Source organism: Pleurodeles waltl, chromosome 8 (genome assembly GCF_031143425.1).
Source record: "Pleurodeles waltl isolate 20211129_DDA chromosome 8, aPleWal1.hap1.20221129, whole genome shotgun sequence".
Lineage (NCBI taxonomy): Eukaryota > Metazoa > Chordata > Amphibia > Caudata > Salamandridae > Pleurodeles > Pleurodeles waltl.
Window position 1 is genome coordinate 1502306211 of NC_090447.1, and position 24622 is coordinate 1502330832.

Below are 24622 nucleotides of genomic sequence, written 5' to 3' on the forward strand. Positions count from 1 at the left end.
GCCTGCGTCGCATGCGTTTCGCTAAGTGAGACGCTTTAGTAATTAAAAAGGGCTCGGAGCCCTGTCCACGTCACGTCAGTGTCTGTCATTGGCTTGTGGGCTTGCCTGTTAGAAGCTGCGTGATTTCATTAGTGGAAGGCATGCACATGTCATGCCTTTTGGTGGATAGCCCTCCTCGAGCGCATCGACTGAGTACAGAAAACATGCGAGGCTCGATGTTTTCTGTCCGGCTCGTGGACTACTTTTTCTCTATTTTCCCAGTGCGATCTCGCTTGGCAGAAGTCGAGCGCTTTACACAGTTAATTGCACTTTTTCAGGTTACGTACATAAATGCACTTTTGCCGATAGGTGAAAAGTCGGGTTAGGAGTTTACAACGCTATCAGCTCTAACACGAGCAAACGCGAGACACGTTGCATTGCAAATGCTTGTTTTATGATGCTATTGATGTACTTTGCAGGAGTAGGGACAACATTTTGGCACTAGTATGGCCCAAGGAGACGTTAGGGGCTCTTAAATATGCCCCTAAAGTAATTAATTTTTTAAACCGGCCTCATGTCTGTTAATAATTAAATTGCTTTCTTTTATGCGCTATTAGCTCGCCCTACCTTTCTAAGCGTGCCGCCTGGCTTCTGCGCCGATTCTGTGCACTCCCCATGTAATGCCGAAGTAGACGTACTGTCTTGCTGCCGGGGCTGCTAGCTGTGACATGGCTCGCGCTCCTTTTGTAATGCCGCTGGATGCGTGCTGCCTGGCTGCTGAGTCTGCTACCTTTGACATGACTCGAGCTCCTCCTGTAATGCCGCAGGACATGAGCTGCCTGGCTGCTGAGTCTGCTACCTGTGACATGACTCGCGCTCCTCCTGTAATGCGACCGTAGACGTGCTGCCTGGCTGCTGAGTCTGCTACCTGTGACATGACTCGCGCTCCCCCTGTAATGCCGCAGTAGACGTGCCGCCTGGCTGATGGATCTGCGCGCTCCCCATGTAATGCCGCAGTAGACGTGCCTCCTGGCTGATGGATCTGCGCGCTCCCCCTGTAATGCCGCAGTAGACGTGCCGCCTGGCTGAGGGGCCTGCCGCCGGGAGGATGGGCTGGTCCGCTCTCCGCCCCTGCCCGCTCCTCCGGTGACCTGTGCTCCAGATCCTGCCGCGCGCACAGCCTGATCCGGGAGCCCGCCTGACCATGGAGCTGTGCTGCCTCTGCTCGCTGCTCCTGCCCGGCCTGGCAGCCCTGCTGCTTCTCTACCTGGGCTTTATCCGCCGGTGCACCGCCAGCACCAGGGCCGGCTTCACCCGCAGGGAAGCGGGGCGCTGGGTGCAGACCCGGCTGCAGGACACGGTGAGCGACCCCGAGGGTGATGGAGCAGGGGGGTGGGAGACGAGAACATTACTGGGAAACTTGTAACTTTGGGACCCCGCCCCTGAATGAAAGAAACATGGATATCAGCAGGTGTTTGGATGCAGAACAGCAAGGAAAAATAGTTACAACATACAGATGAAATCTGATTATCAAAATATATATGTTTGTTGTATTTCTATATTCAAAAGATAGCGGAACACTCACTGTGCCGAGTCAAGGACAAGCATGAAGCCAACGAGTGACAGAGGAACTGGACAGTTGTTTCCTTTTTATCCACATCAGCTGGCAAAGCCCTTTTAATCCATGTTACAAAATCTCCTTTTGTGAAGGTTGCTTTTGGGTCTTGAAGCATCTCTATAAAATGTTGTGAGCAGGTGACTGACCCGTCCCGCCTACTTTTGTGATAGAAATGAAATGACTTTTCCTCCGTGGAAAGGTAGCGTAGGCTTGGTCAGTGTGCAAAGTTTATTTACGTGCACACACATGCATTTGGAAAACAAATGCCTGTGAATACCACATTTCACTCCATCGCGACAAAACTGTGGTTACTCTCAACCCATCACTCAATTAACTATGTCTAAAACATATGGTTTTCTGCATCCGCGCCTCATGATAAATCAGGCCTCTGGACTATCCTGGAACTGGCAATCCCTTAGTAAGGAGTGTCTGGCATGTAGGCATCCGTTTTGCATCGAGGCGCACTGTTTACCGCCCATCGGGAACATTGAAGTGCTCTCAAGCTTAACAAATAAAACAATATTTTAATTAAAATGTGTATCCGTCCGGTTGGTCTCCAGATTTGTGATTTTTTTTTTGACAGCAGGTGTGCTTGTTCCTGTTACATGTGTGGGCGCTTTGTGACGTGGGGGAAGTACCCGGCTGTTCTATCTGCCAGTGGCTCGCGCAGTTGGCAGACTTATGCCTTCGTTGCATGATGGGCCACGTGCTCTCACCAGATTGCTCTGTTTGGGCATCCTGCCAGGCAGCTGCGTTATCAACCTCACTTAGGAAGGCGTCTGGCAAAGTAGTAATATTTTTATCGAACGTCCTTGACTCCAGGCGCTGATATGGAGAGTTCCGGATGTATCACTGAGGATTGTCCCGTAAAGTTTATCATTCAGGACGATACTCCCATAACCTGGGCAACCAGGCGCTGTAATGTTTAATTCATCTGATTTTATGCAGTTTTCATGGGAGTTCTTGGACAATCGTCTGGCAGCGGAATTCTTTGGCGATGTTGGTACCCTTCTTGGGTGACCATGGTGGCACGAGGACCCAAGGCGCTTGTGTCTAGGTTTAGACACCTATGTAAAACTGTTTGAGAAGCCCTTAACAAAAATGAACCAGAGACTTCGCAAAAAGTACTCTTTCCATGCCTGGTTCCCAACGTTTGTAACGTGGATCAGTGTCTCAAATTGATTTGGGTTTGCAGGGATGTCTGGAGTGCAGGGTATCAAACTGTGATAGTTGGGGAGTAATCAAATTCATATGATAATACAAAAAGTTATCTTTAATATTACCAGGAACTTATGTTCTGGGGTAGGTATAGGTACAGCTCTAGTTTTAGGATCTGGACACATGTAAGACTATTGTCGCAGAACTGCTGGATTCTTCAAGAAGTAGAAAGTGCTGTTCTTGGACACCCCCCCCAGATTATCTAGGAATGGTCTCATTGAACAGGCAGAACCTGCAGAGGCCAGTGGGACTGTGACAGTCAGTTACCTTACACTTTGTGCCCATGTTAAACAGGATAGATTAAACTGACTCAGGCGTTGGTCTGTGATGTAAACCTGAGACCATATGGAAGGTGACCCCTGGACTATGGGATGCGTTGCAAGGCCATACTATGGCTTGCATGCTATAGAAGCACCAGTAACCTGACATAACCATAAAAGTTCCTAATTAAAAATATATGTAAATTTGTTCCTTTGTACATAATAGCCTCCATCTGCCCCCTCCTCTGGCCGTGTGTAATTGATTGATCGAATGGGTCTCCATATGATGGAATCTGATGCTGTACAGATTCTGGTGCTCCACGGATTTTGGTACTGCAGTGATTTTGGTGCCCCTCTTCTGTCATAGTCATTTGGCTAGATTCATTCACCTAGGGAGGGTGAAAGAGCTTCTCGAGCTCCTTCCCTACATTACAATTTTATTGACTTTGGCCTACATTGATTCCTGGTGCCCTCAATGTTCTGGCCTTTCCTTCAGACCTCTCTTGTCAGTAAACCATTCAGGATGACCAAGGACCTCCACCCCCAAAACTTCCATCACCAACTAGACTGCTATTGCCTGTGCAAAGCTGCAGCACAGAAATGCTGCCCCCCGCCAGAGGTCCTCAGCGATCTTCTTCAATGACATCACCATGGGTGATGCCGCAGCTGGGACCGCCCTCCTCAGTGTGGTTCTCCTCCAGTAATAACAGCCTGAGAAGGGTGCTGCAGCATACGGAGGGAACTGACTCCTCCTTGGCACTTTAAAAATTGTGAAAAGATTCAGAACATGCTGTGAGACTATTCCATCATGCAGCCGTCAACGATGGATGTCTGCCAAGATGTTTAATGCTATCAAATGGAAACCGTGGGCACACTACCTGCTGGCAGGTGTTATCCAGAGTGATCGATGCTCAATCCCTGCTCATGAAAGCCAACTAGTGCACCGTCTCAGGGAAGCCCAGGGCATCCTGCCTCAGTTCTGTGATTGCCTGTTAGATTGTTCTCTAACTCTGTAAAACTTCTTTTGGTTCTATGTTATAATGGGTGATTGATGTCTACCGGGTTTACTGCACTTTCAGTGTTTAAGGCAGCATTGGTCAAGGTGAATGTTTCAGTGGGCCTGGTAGCTGCATCCCACATTTACTATTTTCACACCTCTCCTGGCTTATTGAGTTTTTTCCATGTTTATTGCTCTCAGAGGAGCACATATTGTTCATTATTTCTTTTTTTCATACTTCTAACTTGTTTGAAGAATATTCTAACAGGACTGCATGAGAGATTCCTGTTAGCGGGTTTGGCAGCTGACCTGCAACAGGAGTGGATACAGCTAATCTTCGAGGTACTTCAGTTGTTTTTTTAATTAAACAATTTTATTTGTAGTTGTTTTGAGACTCATCAGATCATCGGTTTTGACATTCCTATCTGCAGCAGTACAATATCGCGTTTTGCGTTTGATCAGATATATGCCACTGTGATCCTAATCCATCAGCTGTATTCTTGAGCTAATTCCTGGTATTCTAACATCTTTTAAATGTGGGTAAAATTAAAAGATGTGTGTCCCAATATTCACATTTCTTCAAATGTGTCATATATCTGATTTCTTAACTAGAAGTACCTTTTACTTTTCTGTTTCTTTGAATAAATATACAGACTGGAAAGTTTTCCACAATTATTGCCTTTTTTCCATCCCAAAAAGTAGGGTACATCAAATATTGCAGGTTCCTCACTTGCGTAGTTTACGTAAACCATTTTCATTGTACATTCTTTACTTCCCATATTCAGAGATACTTCCTATCCTTGCTCTTGGGCCCTTTATCACACAAAGTTATCCAGTTCACTTTAATACACTGGCTGGTTTACATTGTAATCATTGCACTTGGTGGCATGCCATTGGTTCACACATGTTGGCAGCTCTTTCCTTATCTGACACATTCGCCTCCTGCCTGAGGTCATTGTATTTTGGTGTTTTTCTATGTCACATTTCTTGCACCCCTTCATTCGTCACCTTCCCTCCTAATGGATATAAGTGACTCTTAATTATCAACGTTTGTCTTCTTTTCTATATGTAGCATTTTCTAAATACCTCTGACCTCGAATAATAATTGTGTGTCTTCAGGGCGCACGCAAACAGAGTTTTGCCTATGGCCTGGTCCTTCACCCCCCTTGATCCACAAAGTATGTCTTTAGCTAAAACTGAATTTTGGTTTCTAGTGTGTGGGGTAAACATGCGTCGTGAACAGTCTAACACCAAAGTAAATAAGGACTTGCAAAAGGTGAAAGCCATCTTTAGGCAGTGTGGCGCTCCACGGCTTTGCAGCCAACCTAGCTTCAGTGGACATGAGGCAAGTGTTTTTTTTTTTTTTTTGTTGATGTAACTAAGGCATGGTGTGATAGTGCAATGTCGTTTACAGACAGCACCTTTTCTATTGAAATGGCAACTAAATTTGCACAGGCATAGTTTTATTGAAAAACGATATCACTCATAAATGATAATTTGTGGATATTTAGATTCAGTTAATATTTATCATTTGTGCACCACCATTCAAAGTGTCTTGATTTGTTTTGACCCTATGAAGATCTTTGTTTCAATCACAATTACAAAAAAATTGCGCTTCATTTTTGCTTTCCTCTGTGCTGAATCCGTGGAGTTCGTGTAGAGGTATTTAACAAACAATTTAATGACAGCTAAAGGCTTTTTAACTGCACAACTAATTGATTATCTATATTCAATTTTCATATTACCCACCTCTTTGTGGTAGTTGTCAACATCCCAGGATCCATAATCAATATAAAAAATGGAGAGGCCACACTCAATAATTAGTCCATTAAATTCGGAGAAACACGACTTCAGATGTCTGAAGACACCTTCTTTGTAAGCAAATCAATTCCTTTAGTGATTATTTAAATAATTCTCGTCCATAATATGCAGTCACGCAACTAACACGTTTTTTCACTCAGTCACCATGACTTTCCTCAGGGCTGCAATTTAATATATATATATTTTTTAAAATATTCCATTAAAATTACAACCCATTAAAAACAACACTGGTTGTACGCATACAAAAATGCAGTAGACAACCTACGATAGCAATCAATACAAACCCTATCTGCAGTTATAGGACAAGTTAGCTAACAGAAATAATAAAACAATCCATTCAGATGGGGTTGCATAACTAAATTCTGGTAAGGTAATTGCATACTTTTTTCATATTTGTTTTTTTACAAAATTGTTTTACAAGGAAGAAATGGCTTTAACTCCTATAATCATCATTAAGTATTGAAGTCGGACTGACTATCATCACCACTAATTAACGAGTAACCCAACACATTCTCTTATGTCCCAGGAGAAAATCCATAAATTGAAATAGTGAAACATGAATTAAAATATTGCACAAATTTGGTATTTTATTATTTCACCTCCTAGGGCAAATCTCCATTACTGACACACACATACACATAGGTTCCAGTCATCAGAGTCCCAATTCACATGAATGTTAATTTCCACACTGAAGTTGACCATCCCCCACCCCAAAGAACAATTTATTTGTATATCAGTTACCTTCAATCTTTATAAATGTTGTCCAAACCTTCATTCGATCTTTCTATTATTTGTCACTGCTTTGCTTTTAATTGTCTACCATTCTTATAGAGAGTACTTTAAATGGCTAAGTGTTTATGCTAAACAGAAAAAGAAGACATTTCACATGAACCTGTCTCAAATCATATCACCTTTGATGTACAACCTATCCAATACATATTTTGCTCCTAACTACGCCTAATATTTCTCCAGACCTTATAAACTCACACTCTTTCATATGGCACCTTTTTAGTATGTCCATAACCAGCTAACCCAACATTCATACCAGTGCCACTCTATATCCTAACTCCTATGAGCACAAACAAATTCGTAAATAGCTTGACACAAACTCCACTTTAGAACAAGCTATATGTCAAGAAATCCCCATCCTACAATATGTATCATCATGGAGCACTTTTCTCATACACAGCATGTAATGCCAAATAATACATATTTTTTTTCAGAAACCCTTTAATCATAATTGACTTGATGGCCAAGTCCTTCAATGCAGTGTTAGTTACCACAGAGTGTTTTTAATATGCGCAATATATAACACTCATTAAAATGGATATTGTTTTAGAATCTTTTTGTATAATTGTTTTAGTGGCCAAATATATTCTCTGCATGTCCTACCTTACTCCACAAAAATCTCAGTAAGCAACCTAAATGAAAGAAGAAAGACAGCAATCCTAAAAACAAACTCATCTTTCTCAAAAATGTTCTACTGCACCTACTGGTGTTCAGTGTGCATGCCTCAAATCACCATTCTGTCTGCCAAGGGGTTCCACATAAGCCCAGGCAATTTATATGTGGAATTCTTTGGCACACAGAATGGTGCCAATATATTCCCCTAAAAACTCATCCTTATCAGGAGCCCAGATTACCTCTGTATACAAATGGATCCAACGTTATTATAACAATGTCCGCCATCTTAGAACTATGGGCCGTATTTATAGGCACCTAGCACCACAGGAGCGTCACTTTTAGTGACGCTCCTGTGGCGCTAAGCACATCGCCGTATTTATTTTTACAACGCCACCTTGTAAATACGACCCCTTCCCACACAGCACTGTGGGTGGAAGGGGTGTGCAATAGGTGTTGCTGTGGGCGTGCCACAGCAACACTCATTGCATTTTAATGCTGCCCCAGATTTATGAAATCTCATAAACCTGCAGCAGCGCCAAAATCTAACGACACCCTCAGGGGTGGTGTTAGCAGGGCGCAACGAGGAGGAATACTTTTATTCCTCCTCATTTTTTGCTTTTTCTATGCATGCTGCACTCTGCCGCACGCATAGAAAAAGCAAAATGCCAGAAATTGTTTATGTGCGGGAAGGTGCCCCTTCCTGAATATAAACAATCACTAATGGCACTTTGGCACGTCTGTGTGTGCTGCATTGTGCATTGTGCAGCACACACAGACGTGCCAAAGCATCATTAGTGATTGTTTATGTGCCGGAAGGGACACCTTCCCACACACAAACAATCACACCCCTCAACACAGACATCCTTGCACGATGGTGCAAGGATGCCTGCGTTGGTGCTGGCAGCTAAATTTAGGCCCCAACGCAGGGGTGCGCCGTATTCCCTTAAATACGGCGCATCCCTGCATTTCTAAAGTGACGCAGAGCGGCACTGCCAATTTTGGCGCAGCACCGAGCTGCAACACTTTTCTTTAAATCTGGCCCCATAAATTTACCAATAGTGCACATACTATTGATGGCACCTTATTAAAGCCTTCTTGCTTAAACATATAATATACATCAGCATAAATCTGTAAGCATACCTAGCTACAGCCATCAAGCAAATGTCAGCAATCTGACCTCAAACATTTCACCACTCCATATTTTACCTTGTACTGATCACCTCAGTTACACTGACCTTACACTGTCACTAGACGTGATTTCCGAGGACGCCATCTTTGAATTATAAATTTGCCAGTAGTACAGACACCATAAAGGGCACTTGTTAAACCTTTCTTACCTAAAAAAAAAAAAAACTACATCAAAATAAATTCATAGGCATGTCTAACTACAGTCATCAAGCAAATGCCAGCAATCTAACTAAAATATTTCACCACTCCAAATCTTACTGTGTAGTGGTCACCTCAGTTACACCAACCTAACAGCATCACGAGACATGATTTCCGAGGACACCATTATTAAAAATATTTTTATAGGAAGCGTCCTATTCAAACACAATTTTTTTGAACGGCAACACCAATAATGTATCTGCCCATTCATATAGCTAGCTACAGACATTGATTTCCCCCCAAAATTATTTAAATGATTTTTAGAAAAAAACATCATACACAAACCCAATTTGCCTGAAACTAAAATCAGTAACAGAAAAGGGAAATAAATTGTATCCATTCCAATGATTTACTGTTGAGTTATTATTGCTTAAAAATTACAATCAATAACAATATGGGGAAAGTCTCCATTATGGTGATTTCCGTACTACACCAAAACATTTAAAACAGCCTTACAATGATATCCAGTCTCTAAAGCCAACATTTTAAATTCACCATATGATCCACGTGTCTCACCATGGGCTCAGATATCATGTATCCTGTTTCTGATACAGAGGGCGTATATTCCCCTAAAAACTCATCCTTATGCCAACAAGTATTTAATTTAGAAAATAATCAAATTCCTTGTCCAAACCCAACTCAACTGATCTCAATTTACATATCTATCTTGTCTATGCTTATCTTAGGCGAAGATATTTGTCCCCACGCGTTAGATCTATACCATGAAAAATAAAGCGATCTTCAGTGACTTTTTTTAACACATTTATGTGTAATCAATGGATAAGTGACATCCTTATTTAAATACGCCCTCCATTGCTTCTTTATCCAAACTCTAGGCTGTTGTGTGCTGCTCCTCACATATATTTTCTCACAGATGCAACAAATGACATACACCACAAAGGTATTGGTAAAATTTCTTATTTCATAAGTTTCGAATGTGCTATAACTGAAGTTCTTTGTTTTTTTAATACCCAAAGGGCATCCCGCACACTCTCCACATGTAAAATAAAATAAAAATCCTAGGGGCTTTGTTAACCAGGCATCAATTGTTTCTATGTGTAGTAATATGTAACTCCGACTGACCTACCCTCTAATACTTTGACCCTGTCGATATGTTACAGTTGGTTTGTCCATGATCATTGATGCTAATCCTGGAACCTCCTTCAGTAAATTCCAATGTCTCTAAAGAATTTTACTTTCCTTTTCTTTCTCTTAGTGCAAAGTGAGAGGAGTTTGTAAACGCCAATGCCCATGTTAAAAAAGCAGAAATTTGTCAAAAGACATAGCCTGACATTTGACCTCAGTCTTTGTAGCACATCAAAAAATAAGATACCAAATTTAAAGGCATCTTTATTCATTGCTCGGACTTCCGCGACCCACAGCTTGGGACACCGTGCTCCAGAGCATTAACGTCGGGTGGAGCGTGCGTTCAGCGAGCCCATCTAGAATATCTATGCTGGAGTCCAGGGCGTCCAGCAACCTTCCTGGACTGCTGATCCAGCCCAGGAAGGTTTGATGAAATTTCAGCCAAAATAGAGGAAAGCTTGTCAGTTGTTTGACTGACTTTGTTAGTTTACAGCACTTCATTACCCAGTAAGGGTCTTAATTTTCCACATAGTGATTTCTGGCACTGACACCAGAAAGAGCTAGCTGGTTTTGCAGAGAACCTCCATTATGGTCAGCATTTCTGCGCTTAAAGCAACTTATTGTCTAGTTAAAACAGTATCTTTTTACAAGACGCTTGCTGGTTCACATAAAGACTGTTTTTTCCAGTCATCTGACTTGCATATAAAGACTACATCAGTTGTCTACATCAGTTGTGAGAAACCAATCCATTAATACTCAGGCTAGTCCCGTGTGTGCACTTTAAGGTGCAGGCTGCAGGTGTGATTGCTGCCTGAAATTTCCCTTGTGTACGGTTAGCTGTGATGTCATCAGTGGCTGCCACGATAACCTTACGCTGACACTGGGTTCCATACAGCAGAACTCATTATTGGTGAATTGTGGCTTAACCTTTGATGTCCGTGCACCAATGAGTTGACGGAGGTAGGATAGCCGTGCTTGCACTTTTACATGTTTTGTAAGTTATAGAGAAAGTAGTGTATTCAAGTCGGTGTATGTGCAAATCCTTCGCTAAGCTCGACTGTAGGAAAGTACCATCTTGCCTGGCATGTTACCCCCATTTTTCACTGTATATATGTTGTTTTAGTTGTATGTGTCACTGGGACCCTGCTAGTCAGGGCCCCAGTGCTCATAAGTGTGCCTGAATGTGTTACATGTGTTATGACTAACTGTCTCACTGAGGCTCTGCTAACCAGAACCTCAGTGGTTATGCTCTCTCATTACTTTCAAATTGTCACTAACAGGCTAGTGACCAATTTTACCAATTTACATTGGCTTACTGGAACACCCTTATAATTCCCTAGTATATGGTACTGAGGTACCCAGGGTATTGGGGTTCCAGGAGATCCCTATGGGCTGCAGCATTTCTTTTGCCACCCATAGGGAGCTCTGACAATTCTTACACAGGCCTGCCACTGCAGCCTGAGTGAAATAACGTCCACGTTATTTCACAGCCATTTTACACTGCACTTAAGTAACTTATAAGTCACCTATATGTCTAACCTTTACCTGGTAAAGGTTGGGTGCTAAGTTACTTAGTGTGAGGGCACCCTGGCACTAGCCAAGGTGCCCCCACATTGTTCAGGGCCAATTCCCCGGACTTTGTGAGTGCGGGGACACCATTACACGCGTGCACTACATATAGGTCACTACCTATATGTAGCTTCACAATGGTAACTCCGAATATGGCCATGTAATAGGTCTATGATCATGGAATTGCCCCCTCTATACCATCCTGGCATAGTTGACACAATCCCATGATCCCAGTGGTCTGTAGCACAGACCCTGGTACTGCCAAACTGCCTTTCACTGGGTTTCACTGCAGCTGCTGCTGCTGCTGCCCACCCCTCAGACAGGCATCTGCCCTCCTGGGGTCCAGCCAGGCCTGGCCCAGGATGGCAGAACAAAGGACGTCCTCTGAGAGAGGGTGTTACACCCTCTCCCTTTGGAAAATGGTGTGAAGGCAGGGGAGGAGGAGCCTCCCCCAGCCTCTGGAAATGCTTTCATGGGCACATTTGGTGCCCATTTCTGCATAAGCCAGTCTACACCGGTTCAGGGACCCCTTAGCCCTGCTCTGGCGCGAAACTGGACAAAGGAAAGGGGAGTGACCACTCCCCTGACCTGTACCTCCCCTGGGAGGTGCCCAGAGCTCCTCCAGTGTGCTCCAGACCTCTGCCATCTTAGAAACAGAGGTGCTGCTGGCACACTGGACTGCTCTGAGTGGCCAGTGCCATCAGGTGACGTCAGAGACTCCTCCTGATAGGCTCCTTTAGGTGTTGCTAGCCTATCCTCTCTCCTAGGTAGCCAAACCCTCTTTTCTGGCTATTTAGGGTCTCTGTCTCTTGGGATTCCTTAGATAACGAATGCAAGAGCTCATCCGAGTTCCTCTGCATCTCTCTCTTCACCTTCTGCCAAGGAATCGACTGCTGACCGCACTGGAAGCCTGCAAAACTGCAACATAGTAGCAAAGACGACTACTGCAACTCTGTAACGCTGATCCTGCCGCCTTCTCGACTGTTTTCCTGGTGGTGCATGCTGTGGGGGTAGTCTGCCTCCTCTCTGCACTAGAAGCTCCGAAGAAATCTCCCGTGGGTTGACGGAATCGTCCCCCTGCAACCGCAGGCACCAAAGAACTGCATCTCCGGTACCTTGGGTCTCCTCTCAGCACGACGAGCGAGGTCCCTTGAATCCAGAAACTCTGTCCAAGTGACTCCCACAGTCCAGTGACTCTTCAGTCCAAGTTTGGTGGAGGTAAGTCTTTGCCTCCCCACGCCAGACTGCATTGTTGAAAACCGCGACTTTTGCAGCTACTCCGGCCTCCGTGCACTTCCGGCGGAAATCCTTTGTGCACAGTCCAGCCTGTGTCCACGGCACTCTAACCTGCATTGCACGACCTCCTAAGTTGTTCTCCGGCGACGTGGGACTCCTTTGTGCGACTTCGGGTGAACACCGTTTCACGCATCCTCGTAGTGCCTGTTTCTGGCACATCTCCGGGTGCTGCCTGCTCCTGAGAGGGCTCCTTGTCTTGCTCGACGTCCCCTCTGTCCCCTGACGCAATTTGCGACATCCTGGTCCCTCCTGGGCCACAGCAGCATCCAAAAACCCTTACCGCACGATTTGCAGCTAGCAAGGCTTGTTGGCAGTCTTTCGGTTGGAAAACACTTCTGCACGACTCTCCACGGCGTGAGGGATCCGTCCTCCAAAGGGGAAGTCTCTAGCCCTTGTCGTTCTTGCAGAAACCTACGCTTCTACTGTCCAGTAGCAGCTCCTTTGCACCCACAGCTGGCATTTCCTGGGCATCTGCCCATCTCTGACTTGCTTGTGACTTTTGGACTTGGTCCCCTTGTTCCACAGGTACCCTCGACTGGAAATCCATCGTTGTTGCATTGTTGGGTTGTGTCTTTCCTGCAGAATTCCCCTATCAAGACTTCTATGTCCTTTGGGGAACTTTAGTGCACTTTGCACTCACTTTTCAGGGTCTTGGGGTGGGCTATTTTTCTAACCCTTACTATTTTCTAATAGTCCCAGCGACCCTCTACAAGGTCACATAGGTTTGGGGTCCATTCGTGGTTCGCATTCCACTTTTGGAGTATATGGTTTGTGTTGCCCCTATCCCTATGTGTCTCCATTGCATCCTATTGTAACTATACATTGTTTGCACTGTTTTCTAATACTATTAATGCATATTTTGGTATTGTGTACATATATCTTGTGTATATTTGCTATCCTCATACTGAGGGTACTCACTGAGATACTTTTGGCATATTGTCATAAAAATAAAGGACCTTTATTTTTAGTATATCTGTGTATTGTGTTTTCTTATGATATTGTGCATATGACACTAAGTGGTACTGTAGGAACTTCACTCGTCTCCTAGTTCAGCCTAAGCTACTCTGGTAAGCTACCATTATCTATCAGCCTATGCTGCTAGACACCCTATACACTAATAAGGGATAACTGGGCCTGGTGCAAGGTGCAAGTACCCCTAGGTACTCACTATAAGCCAGTCCAGCCTCTGTTTCGCTTTTCTGCTCTCAATTGTTCTAGCAGTAGGCAAGGTATTACATCCAGGCAGAGATTTCTTAAAGCCTTGCATTAGTACACCAGGACTTATCTTATGCTGCAGATAACCAGTTACAGCTTACTATTTAAAGTTTTAAATCAATCGCTTATGAGTGATATGAGCTACCTCACAGCAGGCAAGCTATTATGAAACCCAGGCACAATAGTCATCCGTGTTGGCCCAGACAGTAGTACTATGCTGACTTGCTGTGCTGCTTGCCTTCGCTCATCCAATCATAACTGACCACCTTGTAAGGGTGATTCATGCTCAACAGGCATGGCAAAGACGTGTCTGAGCTGTGCCACTGTCTGCCCAATTAGATATGTTTATACTCCCTCTTCAGATCACCTCTCATTTGGTGAGGATTCCTAAGCCACGAGTACTCGTCTGTGCAGTTACAAATACCACTGTGAAGAAAAGTCCTACACTGTCATCTACTTTCACTCATTTTCAGTACCTGTATTTTAGTGTTAGTCTCACTTGCTCTCAGTTCTTTCATTTTCCCACTTAATTTTCTTCTCTGATCATTTTCTCTCCATTCCCTTGCTATAGTATTTTTAGCACTGTACATCCCCTTTTTTTCGGATCCTCAGAGGATTGCAAAATTAATTATGCTTAGAAGTTTTCACAGTTAGTTTTTAAGTTGGAAGAACATTCTAAATGAGTTTTTTAACTTGTTGAAATAGCAAAAGTTGGGTAGTATTTATACTTTAAGAATTAATCCTGCAGAACGCAGTAGTTGACAGTTGCTTTCCCTTTTTGTATGCTATGAAAGGACTATTCAGTAGCATTAAGGAGCGCCTGTCAAGTGGCGGTCTGAGGAAGGGCACAGGGAGGCTTCCCTACATCTCTGGTTAATGCTGATTCGTAAGTTAATACATAATGAAACAGGCAAAGTGATTTGTACCAATCTTGTATTGTAACTGAAGGATTATTCCCTACAATTACATTTATTTATTTAATATATTAAGTGGGTGGCGGATTAGCTGGAGGTTATGGTGTTCCCCCCGCCACCCCCACCCCTCAGTTTGAAGTTAATGCTGATTGACATATTAAATTCAAGCAGTATAGGGAAGTATAGTATATGGTATTTACTACAATGCTTGCTTTGAACAGGTTGTTCTGTGTCCAAGTCCCAGGAGTAAAAAGCCACCATAAAAGGTCTAATGTTGCTTTCATTCTTGTTAGCTTTTAACTACTTAGGGTAAGTAAAGTTAGATTATTTTTACCATACTACTTCAGGTTGGCCTAATGTCAAGGTATATACACAGGAGATAATTGTGGAGAGCTTGCAGCCCTTTTAGTACAAATTTTATAATGTTGATATGTATAGCTCTTGAAGACTGCCATTAGCGCAGTGCTTAATTTGTAAATAAAGGCGTGCCGGTGCCCAAAGCTCTCCTCTGAAACTCGCGGCTGCTGCAAATGAATGTGCGAACACAGAATACTGAGGCAGCGTAATCCTGAAGCCATCTCGTGCCTCGTTAATTCAGTTAAAGCCACTCCGTGCCCATTCAGCTCACTCTTGCAGCTTTCTACATTCTCCCTTAGTGGCGCCTTTTTCATTTTTATCTTCCTCCGTCTTTCCCATATGTGTCTTTTGCTTGCAGCAAATGCTTGAGGCAGAAGAATAAGTGCCGTCCCTCAAAATTAAGTGCCGGTGCTCAGCACCGGAAACAACAAGCACAAATTAAGCACTGCATTGGCGTGAATAATTGGATTCTAAATCCATGAATTCACTGCTATGACGTAAGAGTGATGGGTAACACAACTTGTTACCCACTGTTGCTATGTCATGAAGGAATTCTGGACTGCATACCTTGGATCTCTGAGAGCCTGTCAAAACAGCACTGGAAGACACAGAGAACAGTTCCCAGAGGAGAGGGAAGAGAAGGCACAGCTATTGGTGGGGTGTGTGGCATAAAGCCGGGTAGTTTTCTATTTTTACACTTGGGACAGGGAAGAAAGATCTTTTTGTGTACAATTTCGTCATTGCCCCTCTGCCCCAGCGTAGAATTTGAAAGCAGGGACAGGTGATTTTAGAAGCCATACATAACATGAAATTATAGCTGAGTAAAAAGTGAATTACAGGGATGTTTTTCACTTAGGGGTTCAGAGTGTCATCATAGACAACTTGAGCTTTGCTCTCATTGTTTACTTGATGTCACCTAGAACCTCCCAGTGATAAACATCCCTGTAATTCACTGTGACCCAGCTATAATTCCGTATAAGGTTGTCGAGATCATGGTGAAGAGAATATGGCATGGCGAGGTTCTTGGTGAAGAAATTATGTCAAACAATCTTGTTGATCAGCCAAAGCACTGATCTCTGCTTCTTTATCCAGGCTACTTGTGTGTTTCTTTTATTTTTTATGGGATATTAATGTGTGTATTATAGAAATGTGGCTGCCAGGTGATTATGCCTGCCAGTACCTTAATCTCACTTTCTTGACAATGAGAATGTTTACGTCGCTGGGAGGGCTGGGGTATTGCATCCATTAATGACGTTCATTACCTTATTCGCCCAGTTCAGCACTCAGTAAACTTTCTTTAGAAGTTAGCAAACCTTTTGCAGTTTATGTATTACTTACTCACTTGATCCATATCTGTCTTTCCTAGCTAAAATTGTGGTAGCTCATAATACACAGTTCCAGGGAACCATGATTGCATCAGGCGTCGTCCAGGTTCTAGTCAGTTGCCTGCTCGACCTGGAATTGATCGGTGGCTGATACAGTCGTTGGTCCTTGTAATTAAAGGATCTTACTTTTCAACCACAACAAGGATCCAGCGTCATTTGATACGTAGCATCCTACGCTTACATCTTTACTGGCATACACTACATCCTGCCTGAATTGGATTGTTACCCCAAACTTAAATCGGGCTCACCTTTGGACAAGCCGTCTGTTTTTCTGATAATGATTTTTACTCTCACAAGGGCTTCTATCTGATCCTCTGTCTTTCTGCTTCTGAGGTACACAAAAACGTAAGGCTGTGTCTCTGCTTCACAGAAATAATCCTACCCATACCACACTCTGGTATATGAGCCAGTCAGATTTGTCGGCTAGGCTTTCTGCCTAGAAAACTGGCATCTCCCAGCAAGGCAGTTAATTACTCTGATGTTGATACGAGTAGCATGAAATTGAATAATAGCTAACGTGCCTACAGATAACCCACTTTGAGATGTGTGCTATAGAAGTGCTGATTGCTGTATGTCAAGGATAAAGTCTTGAGGGGCTATATGGTTCCACTGCAGACTATAAACCCTTCACCCAGAACTGGCGTCATACTAATACAAAATAATGAGCAAAAACAGGTCAGTAGGGGAAGGGGAATTGGAGGAGAGAGAACACCAGACATTGCCTTCTGACTCCCAGTGGGAAAGTTCTGGTTTTCTCAAGAGAAAGGACAGTCACTTTGTGAAGGCTACATTGCTTAGTTTTCCCAGGTGTTTCCTTTGATAAATAGGAACAAGGAAGAGGAACAATGAACTTAGGCAGGGTATATGCAGCATTTAGGATCAGCCTTTAGATGTTTCCAGTCCATCGCTCAAAATGATTAAGTAGTCGAGTGCACCTTAAAAGTCTTCAAATTTTATTCAAATGTTACAATCCCGCTTCGTGAATGACTTATAAATAAACAAGCAATTAACACTTTTCTGAGGCAATTAAAGAGTATTTACTACGTTAATGTACTATATACACTGGTCTGACATGGGTGGTTTGTAAGAGAACATTAAATCCCAATATCATGTGTCAGAAGAAATAAATGTTACTGTCTGACTCTACTTTTTAAATGTCTTTACTGGATCAGGAGGTCTTATGAATAAATGATGAAGAGTTAAAAAATGTCACCAAAACAAAGTTCTGCCATTTCATATCCAGAGGGCTTCTCCTTACCTTTATAAAAACAGAAAACATGCCCAAATAGCCTACTTGTGTACTTTAGTGGGTCGCCCTAAGTGGGACGGGTATGTCCAGACGTGGGCCCCCTGTGCCCATTGTGTCACTGGAACCAAGCTACACCGGGCTGATGAGCCTTAACTAGGGTCAAACAGGTCCTGAGTTGCTTGTGTTCCGGTTCAGGGAGGACCTGGCCTGACAGTTTGGGTTGAACTGTACAATTGGAGCAAGGTCATGTGGCTGGGTCTAAAACTGAGGTGGAATGGTGTGCAAAATAACAATAGATGTGGCCCAATTAATATCCAGTGGCTGTGAGTAATTCAATCATTCCATCCATCACTTTTTTTTGTAAACTTTAGTGGGTGTTCCTAAGTGGGATGAGTTTACCTAGAAGTAGGTCCCGTGCACTCTGTGTCACTGGAACTAGCTGTATTTGGCTGATGAGCGCTAATTAGGGTGAAACCGGTCTGGAGTTGCTTGTGTTCTGGTTCACAGAGGATCTGGCCTGGCAGTTGGGCTGGGCTGTTCCCATTGGAGTGGCCTCAAGACTGATTTGCATATGGCTGAGTCCAATACGGAGGTGACATGGTGTGCAAAATACTGGAATGCGGCCAGAGTTATTACCAGTGGCTGAAATTAATTGAAGCATTCTATCCATCACATTTTTTTGTATACAAATAGCCTACTCAAACAAGATCTTGGTGGACAGCAATCCAACCTGAAGAAAAGTGTAGAAGCAGAATGTACCAGACTCGCAAGAAACTGCAGACACAGTCGCTGCCAGAGACCCAGCGGGAAGGCAGTGGGAGCCTCTCTTCGGTTACGAAAAGAAGCTTGTAGCCTGACATTTGAACAACAAGCATGTACATTGGCAACTTCGTCTCTTTTATCCTGGCTGAATTCCCAGGATGCTTGTGTTTTCAAGGCATCCAAGGGATTGAAATTCAGCTGTTGAAGCCCTCCTTGAGGCAAACACTCCTTCTTTTTCTGAGATTCATGACACTGTTAATATTTCGATTCTAAGCAGAATTCCCAGCTTTCTGGCAGTGGTTCTCATTTTCACACATGCACAGCCAAAAGATCAAGGTTTCTTAATTTCAGAATCTGTAACAGTGGCAAAGTTGTTGCCGAAACAGCTGTTTGTCAGCCGCCTGCCCTGCATGCTTCTCCCAGCCGCAGCAAGCAAGCAGGCCCGCATAGCTGAGCAAAACCTCAGCTCCGTAGAAGTATAGGTGATAGCAGTCCGAGGAGGAACAGCTTGCAGAAAATTGTATTCATGTTATAAATGCACAAAAAGTTGCCACATCCCATCATACCGGGTCCAGGTTGGAACTACCATGTCAGTGTTCCTGGGCCCAAGGTGGCAATACTGGGCATGCTTGATGGGCTTGGTGGACCCCATGGTGACAGAACATTAATTGGACTAGCAACTCTGTTAGCCAAAAGAGACATTGCTTGTGCTTGGAAACAGCCTTCCCCACCGACATTGAACCAATGTCATGCTGTAATGGACTGGTGGGCTAACCTGGAAGTACAAATTTACATCACCCAGGGTTGCCTCGCAAAGTTCTCCAAGATCTTGGGTAGATGATGGGACTTTTGTGGACTACATTCCACACTGGAGTCGTTGGCGCGTAATGTAATTTAAGGCTTGGGGGATTGGAGGGAAGTGGAGACGGGACAGGAAGTGCTGGCTCGAAGCTTTATCATTGGAGTTTTTGCTTCTTTGTGTTCTTGATTATTCTGTTTACTCGCAGAAACTTAATGAAATCTGTTTATCAAGAATAAACAAGTTTCCATGTCCCAGCAGCGGTGTACAGTAGTGTCGTAACTGAGAACTTGCCTTGTTGCTGACATTCCTGGAACCTGAACATCCTAAAGCTCACATTCACATCAATGTTTCAAACCTATTGATTCATCATACTGGATCTCCAGTAGCTTCCGCCCAGGGCATTGTGACTTGATGTATAACTGCATATGTGTGTTGATTACCACACGATTATCCGAAGAAATCAGAACTATGCAGTAGAGGTGGGCGGAACAGACATGTCAGTCCTGAAAGCATGTGATGGTGTGGGAAACAAGGGAAGGGCTTGCTTGTTTCGCTCTCTTTTTGTTCCTGTAGGTAAAAACACATTTCCCTGCCTGGGCCCGTCAATTATAATTAAGCATTCGTTGGGGATGGCTTGCTGGTTGGGGGTTAGTTGGGAGAGTGAAAAGCATACAAAACCCCCTGCCGCCCTCGTGGAGAAGGGGGAGCATTTCTCCATGGGAGAATGAAGGTCACTTTAGCAGCCAATTGAAATGTAAAACCCCTTCAGGGCAATACTAGCCAGTCTCTCTGTTCAGAGAAGGAAGCTGGAGGTAAACAAAAGCACTTTGTGAAACTTTTGACCTCCCCAGTAAAACACGCATGTCCACGTTTACAAGTTCTGCCTTTGCCTGGGTTTATACTTGAACACTAAAGAACCCCCCTGGATATTTAAAGATAGATAGATACAGATTGGCTGAATATGCTTTACTTGAAATGCACAATGTCTGAGTATCAAAACCATTGATCACAGATCAGGATAAATACTGTAGTAAGATATATTTGGATGGATCAGACAGGCTTGTAAGTACTCGGGTCCCTGTGCCTCAGATGGCACAATATGCATGATTGTGTTTGGAAAGGTTCCATGATGATGTATGCATTGGCCCACAAGAGGGAAGATTTACGTGTGCATTGTCCTGCAAGAAAGGTAATCTTCATTATTCTGTGTGCACTACCAGAAGGTGGGAAGATTTCGGGATGCTGTGTGCGCAGATGGTAAGTGTTAAAGTCTCATAAACAAACGTAGCTGTTGTTTTTCTCTCACACAGCCTCTCACATACCTATACAAAACCATATGCACTCCCAAATGCTCTGAAGCTATAATTTGAGAGGGGCCATGCTCTGCTCGGTTTGGGCTTGATATTCTTGGTGGACTGTAGTGTATTGAATTCAGTCCTTTGTTTGTTTCTCTACATCCTCTCCTACCTGACGTGTACATGATTTGGTGTATGTTCCATGTTCTAGCTCAGCTCTCCATTGGTTCCAACCAACACAGCTTCCTGCAGGTACAGCTGGAAGCCACAGGAGTTGGACTGCTGGACATGGGCTCCCCTGTGTTGGATTAAAGTTACCTTCAAATTCATCTTGTTGTCAGTTTCATCATCTCAACAAGTAGCTGAGGCAGAGCCAAGCATCTGGCTAGAGCCAGGCTCAAGCCTTCAGTAGCTCACCCACCTCTACTACATAGTGTGTACCATCATATGTTGTAAGGTAGGGTGATGAATGACTGACAGCCGTCCCAACACAATATAGGATATTGGGTATAAAGACACTTTTGATCTCAAAATGCCCCAGTAGTCATCTGCCTGTCCCTGCCACCGTGTGCACTAAGCTTTTGTCACCCGCGTCACTATACCACTGTGGTCCCTCCCGTCTCCATTCACTTCTCCATACTTAATTAAATGCCAGTATTCTAGCTCTGGTAGATGGTGCTGTTATGCTCAGACAGTGTGAATGAGTCAAAAACATCTTGTCAAAACAGTAAGCTAACAAGTCCTACAAACGTTGGCCCTCTTGCTAATTGTCTTTATTGTTGATCTGCTTCTTCTGTCTAACATTCAAGGATGCAACAATATCAGCTCCTATGATAATAACATTCAGATCCACAGCAATCTGGATGAGTGTTTTCGAGACCGGCACCTAATGAGTATTTCCATAGAGCATACAGAGCAATGGAGATACCTAAATTGACTCTTCCTTAGTGTATTAAACCAGGGATCCTGGTCAGAGAGCTGTAGGCCTCACTCCAGTCCCATTCACTTATCGTACCCCAACACCAACTATTTACAGAAAGCATGCATTCAAGAGGTTTCATTTGACCTTTTTCCCACTCCTCCCTAATCCCCTTAGTTAACACTGTCCGAAAAAATAGGTTCCATCGTCTGTCTCTTGTGAGGGCTCTTCACCTGCTACTGTTATTTCAAAAGATGACCCCACTCCTTACAGTAGTAATGGTATGTGGCATTCTCCATGGTGAAAAAAGTCCATAGATTGTGCTTCGCGATGCCTTGTCAGTTTGTGTTTCATTGACCACATCTCAAATGCCGTGAAGGCTCTGTTCACGCTTCTGATGAAGAAAAGGTAGTCTTTAAAAAAAAAAAAAAAAAAAAATAATAAAATCTTGCCATTGTTCACATAGCTGTGGCCTAGACCACCTCAACAGGGTTTCCAAGCCTACCAGTTACTCATGGTGTTCATCCCAGACCCTACTGACTGCTGTTTGAGTGGCTTGGGGGGTAAACATTCTGGTGAGCGAATTCTCTTCTTTCAAGTCTCTGCCCTCCCATTTCTACATCCCAGGTTTGGTGCGACTTCATAAGATTTCAAAACACCTCTTACAATAAACTTAGTGTACAACAAACTTAAGGAAGCTTTGCTCTTTCCTATTCTCATGCCTCTCCCTGTTGACCGGCATCTCCACCCCTTCTCCAAAGTGCTCAGTAGCTGTTCAAAAGCTACATCAGCACTTCACAAACCCTCATATCAGTGAAATTAGCCCAAAAATCTTGGAGGAGTTCAGGACAGCAGCTTTGTGGTTGGTGTACATGTTTGGAGTCAAGTCATTGAAGATCATTGTCGGTGCAGATGAATCCATCAGGTTTTGTGCTTCTTATTCTTATACAGCGTACACCCTTTCAGGGTTACGTAAAGGCTACGAAGGCAACTTAGTGACTCTGAAGGCCTGCGTGTTATATTGGTGAACTCAGATGGTGGACCTCTTGTGACCTCATGAAACAATTATGGGTTTCCTTGTGCCAAATACCTAAATTATGTCCCATACATACGCATTATGGAGCTGACTCTTTAATGCTTTTGCATACCTATATAAAAGTTAGGTTTGCCGAAATTGTTGGCTGCGTCCGCAAATGACAGACTTCGATTCACTGGCTCTGGGTCCGTAGATTTTTCTGGGTTCAGGTTGCGCGTATTCTAGCTGGCCGAATGTGGCCTATTGAATGCTAGGGTGTGGACATTGCAAAAGGTGAGAGCACCCAGAAAGTCTGGAATGCTTTTGCTACTCTGATTGCACTCCTGAACAGAGCACCTAATAAAACTAGTTACAAGTTGTGCTGAATAGTTTGGGGAGTTGGGGTGGTGCCTCAGACTTCCCAGTTGTTTCAGGAGGAATGGGTAAGGACATTTCTCCATATGGAGAAAAAGTGAGAAATATATATATGCCTTTTGCTGCTTAGTGAACTCCTGTGTCTTATCCCCCAGCAGACTGTCCACAGGGGTCTGGCCAGGGAAAAATGGCTCCTGGCTGTTATTTTACAAAAGTCTTCTGTTTCCTTGAGTATGCTTGAGGGACCTGAGGATTTTACAAAATGTGGAGCCATACGAAAATCCTGGGTGTAAGATCATGCCTGCATTGTATTCTTAATTTACTATGATTTGAGCCCTTCGCAATTACAAGTTTTAGAATACAGAATGCCAGATATTTATTGGTATTCAACTCTTGATAATGATTCCTTAAAACTTCGAAGAGCTGTGTTTCTGGGTATTCATCATGATGGTCATCATGCTTGAGTGTTTAAAGCAGTGTTTTGTTCTTTTTTACAGCTGACCCCCAGGCTCTCTGGAATCCCCTTCCAGATATTTGCTTACTTGACTAATACGGTGAGTATGCTGCTCAGTATCTATATGTTCTAGATGTAGGAAAACCTGCACTCAATTTGCACAAAATAAGTTGAATTATAGGGAGACTGTTGTTGCATGATCACATCATGTGTCAGAGAAGCTATGCTGTTAGGCAGTGGATATTTCTCTGTTTCGCATCTTGTGTCTAATTGTCATTAATTTTGTGCATGTTTGGCACAGACCTCCCAGCTAAAGCCTTATTTCATGTGGTGTGATTTGTATAGAGTGCAGATCACACCCGCTCCTTTACAAGTCATACCCCTGCATCCTAACAATAACTACTGTGGTTGCTCATCTATTAACTAACACCCCCAACCAGTGCATGAATTCACCCACCCAATCCTGCCACTAAAGATCACAGCTAACTGCTATTAACTTAATCCACACATAGAAAATGGCATAGTTTCCTTAAGAGCGCAAGACTAATCCCAATGACCAACAATAACTGAAAAAGTCACAACTAATTTTGAGTTCTGGAATTGTGTGCTGCCCAGAGTAAGATGTCACAACACCTCATCAGGGGTAGTGTGTGCTGAATACATGCAATTACAATACAAATACAATATATAACTAACAGTAATACTAGAACACCCAGTGGTTGAGCAGTCAGGTGTAGTGCATACAGGCCTCCTAATAATTCTGTTTTACTGCTTGACACTTACACTCACATATGAGACAAGTGCTAAGGGTGATGTCCATCACCCAGTGATGTACCACACCACAGCAAATATACTACCCATCATCAACTGATCAGGCATCCAATACCAACAGAGATCTGCCACATGATGCTGGCAAACAGAGGTATTTGTTTTTAGTCCACCACTGCAAGTCCCTATCAGATACACAGTATCCTACACACTTCCTGACATCTCACAATGATAATCAGACATTGGATGATTTTAAAGAATTCCACTGCAGCAGATCTCTCTGCCATTTCTCTCTTTGTCCTATGACTGCTCAGGACCATAAACATTATACAAAATAATCAGCTCCATGCAGTAACCAGCTGAGTGGACCATGTGCAGAGCTGCTCCAATCTGCCAGCTTCCCGAAAACCATAAACTGTGCCTATCTCTCACCCTTCTTCATCCATCATTCTTCTATGCGCTGCATCCTAGAACATGA

At 43.6% G+C, this 24622-nt stretch overlaps 1 protein-coding gene across 1 annotated transcript in view; it reads left to right on the forward strand.

Moving 5' to 3' along the window:
* Positions 1–1046: 1046 nt before the first annotated feature.
* LOC138248826 (uncharacterized) overlaps positions 1047–24622 on the forward strand; it is a 121627-nt gene continuing 98051 nt past the window's right edge. Inside the window, exons 1-2 of the mRNA XM_069202766.1 lie at positions 1047–1339; positions 23420–23476. Of these exons, the coding sequence (XP_069058867.1) occupies positions 1184–1339; positions 23420–23476 (213 nt within the window). The 5' untranslated portion in view covers positions 1047–1183. The remainder of the gene's footprint in view (positions 1340–23419; positions 23477–24622) is intronic.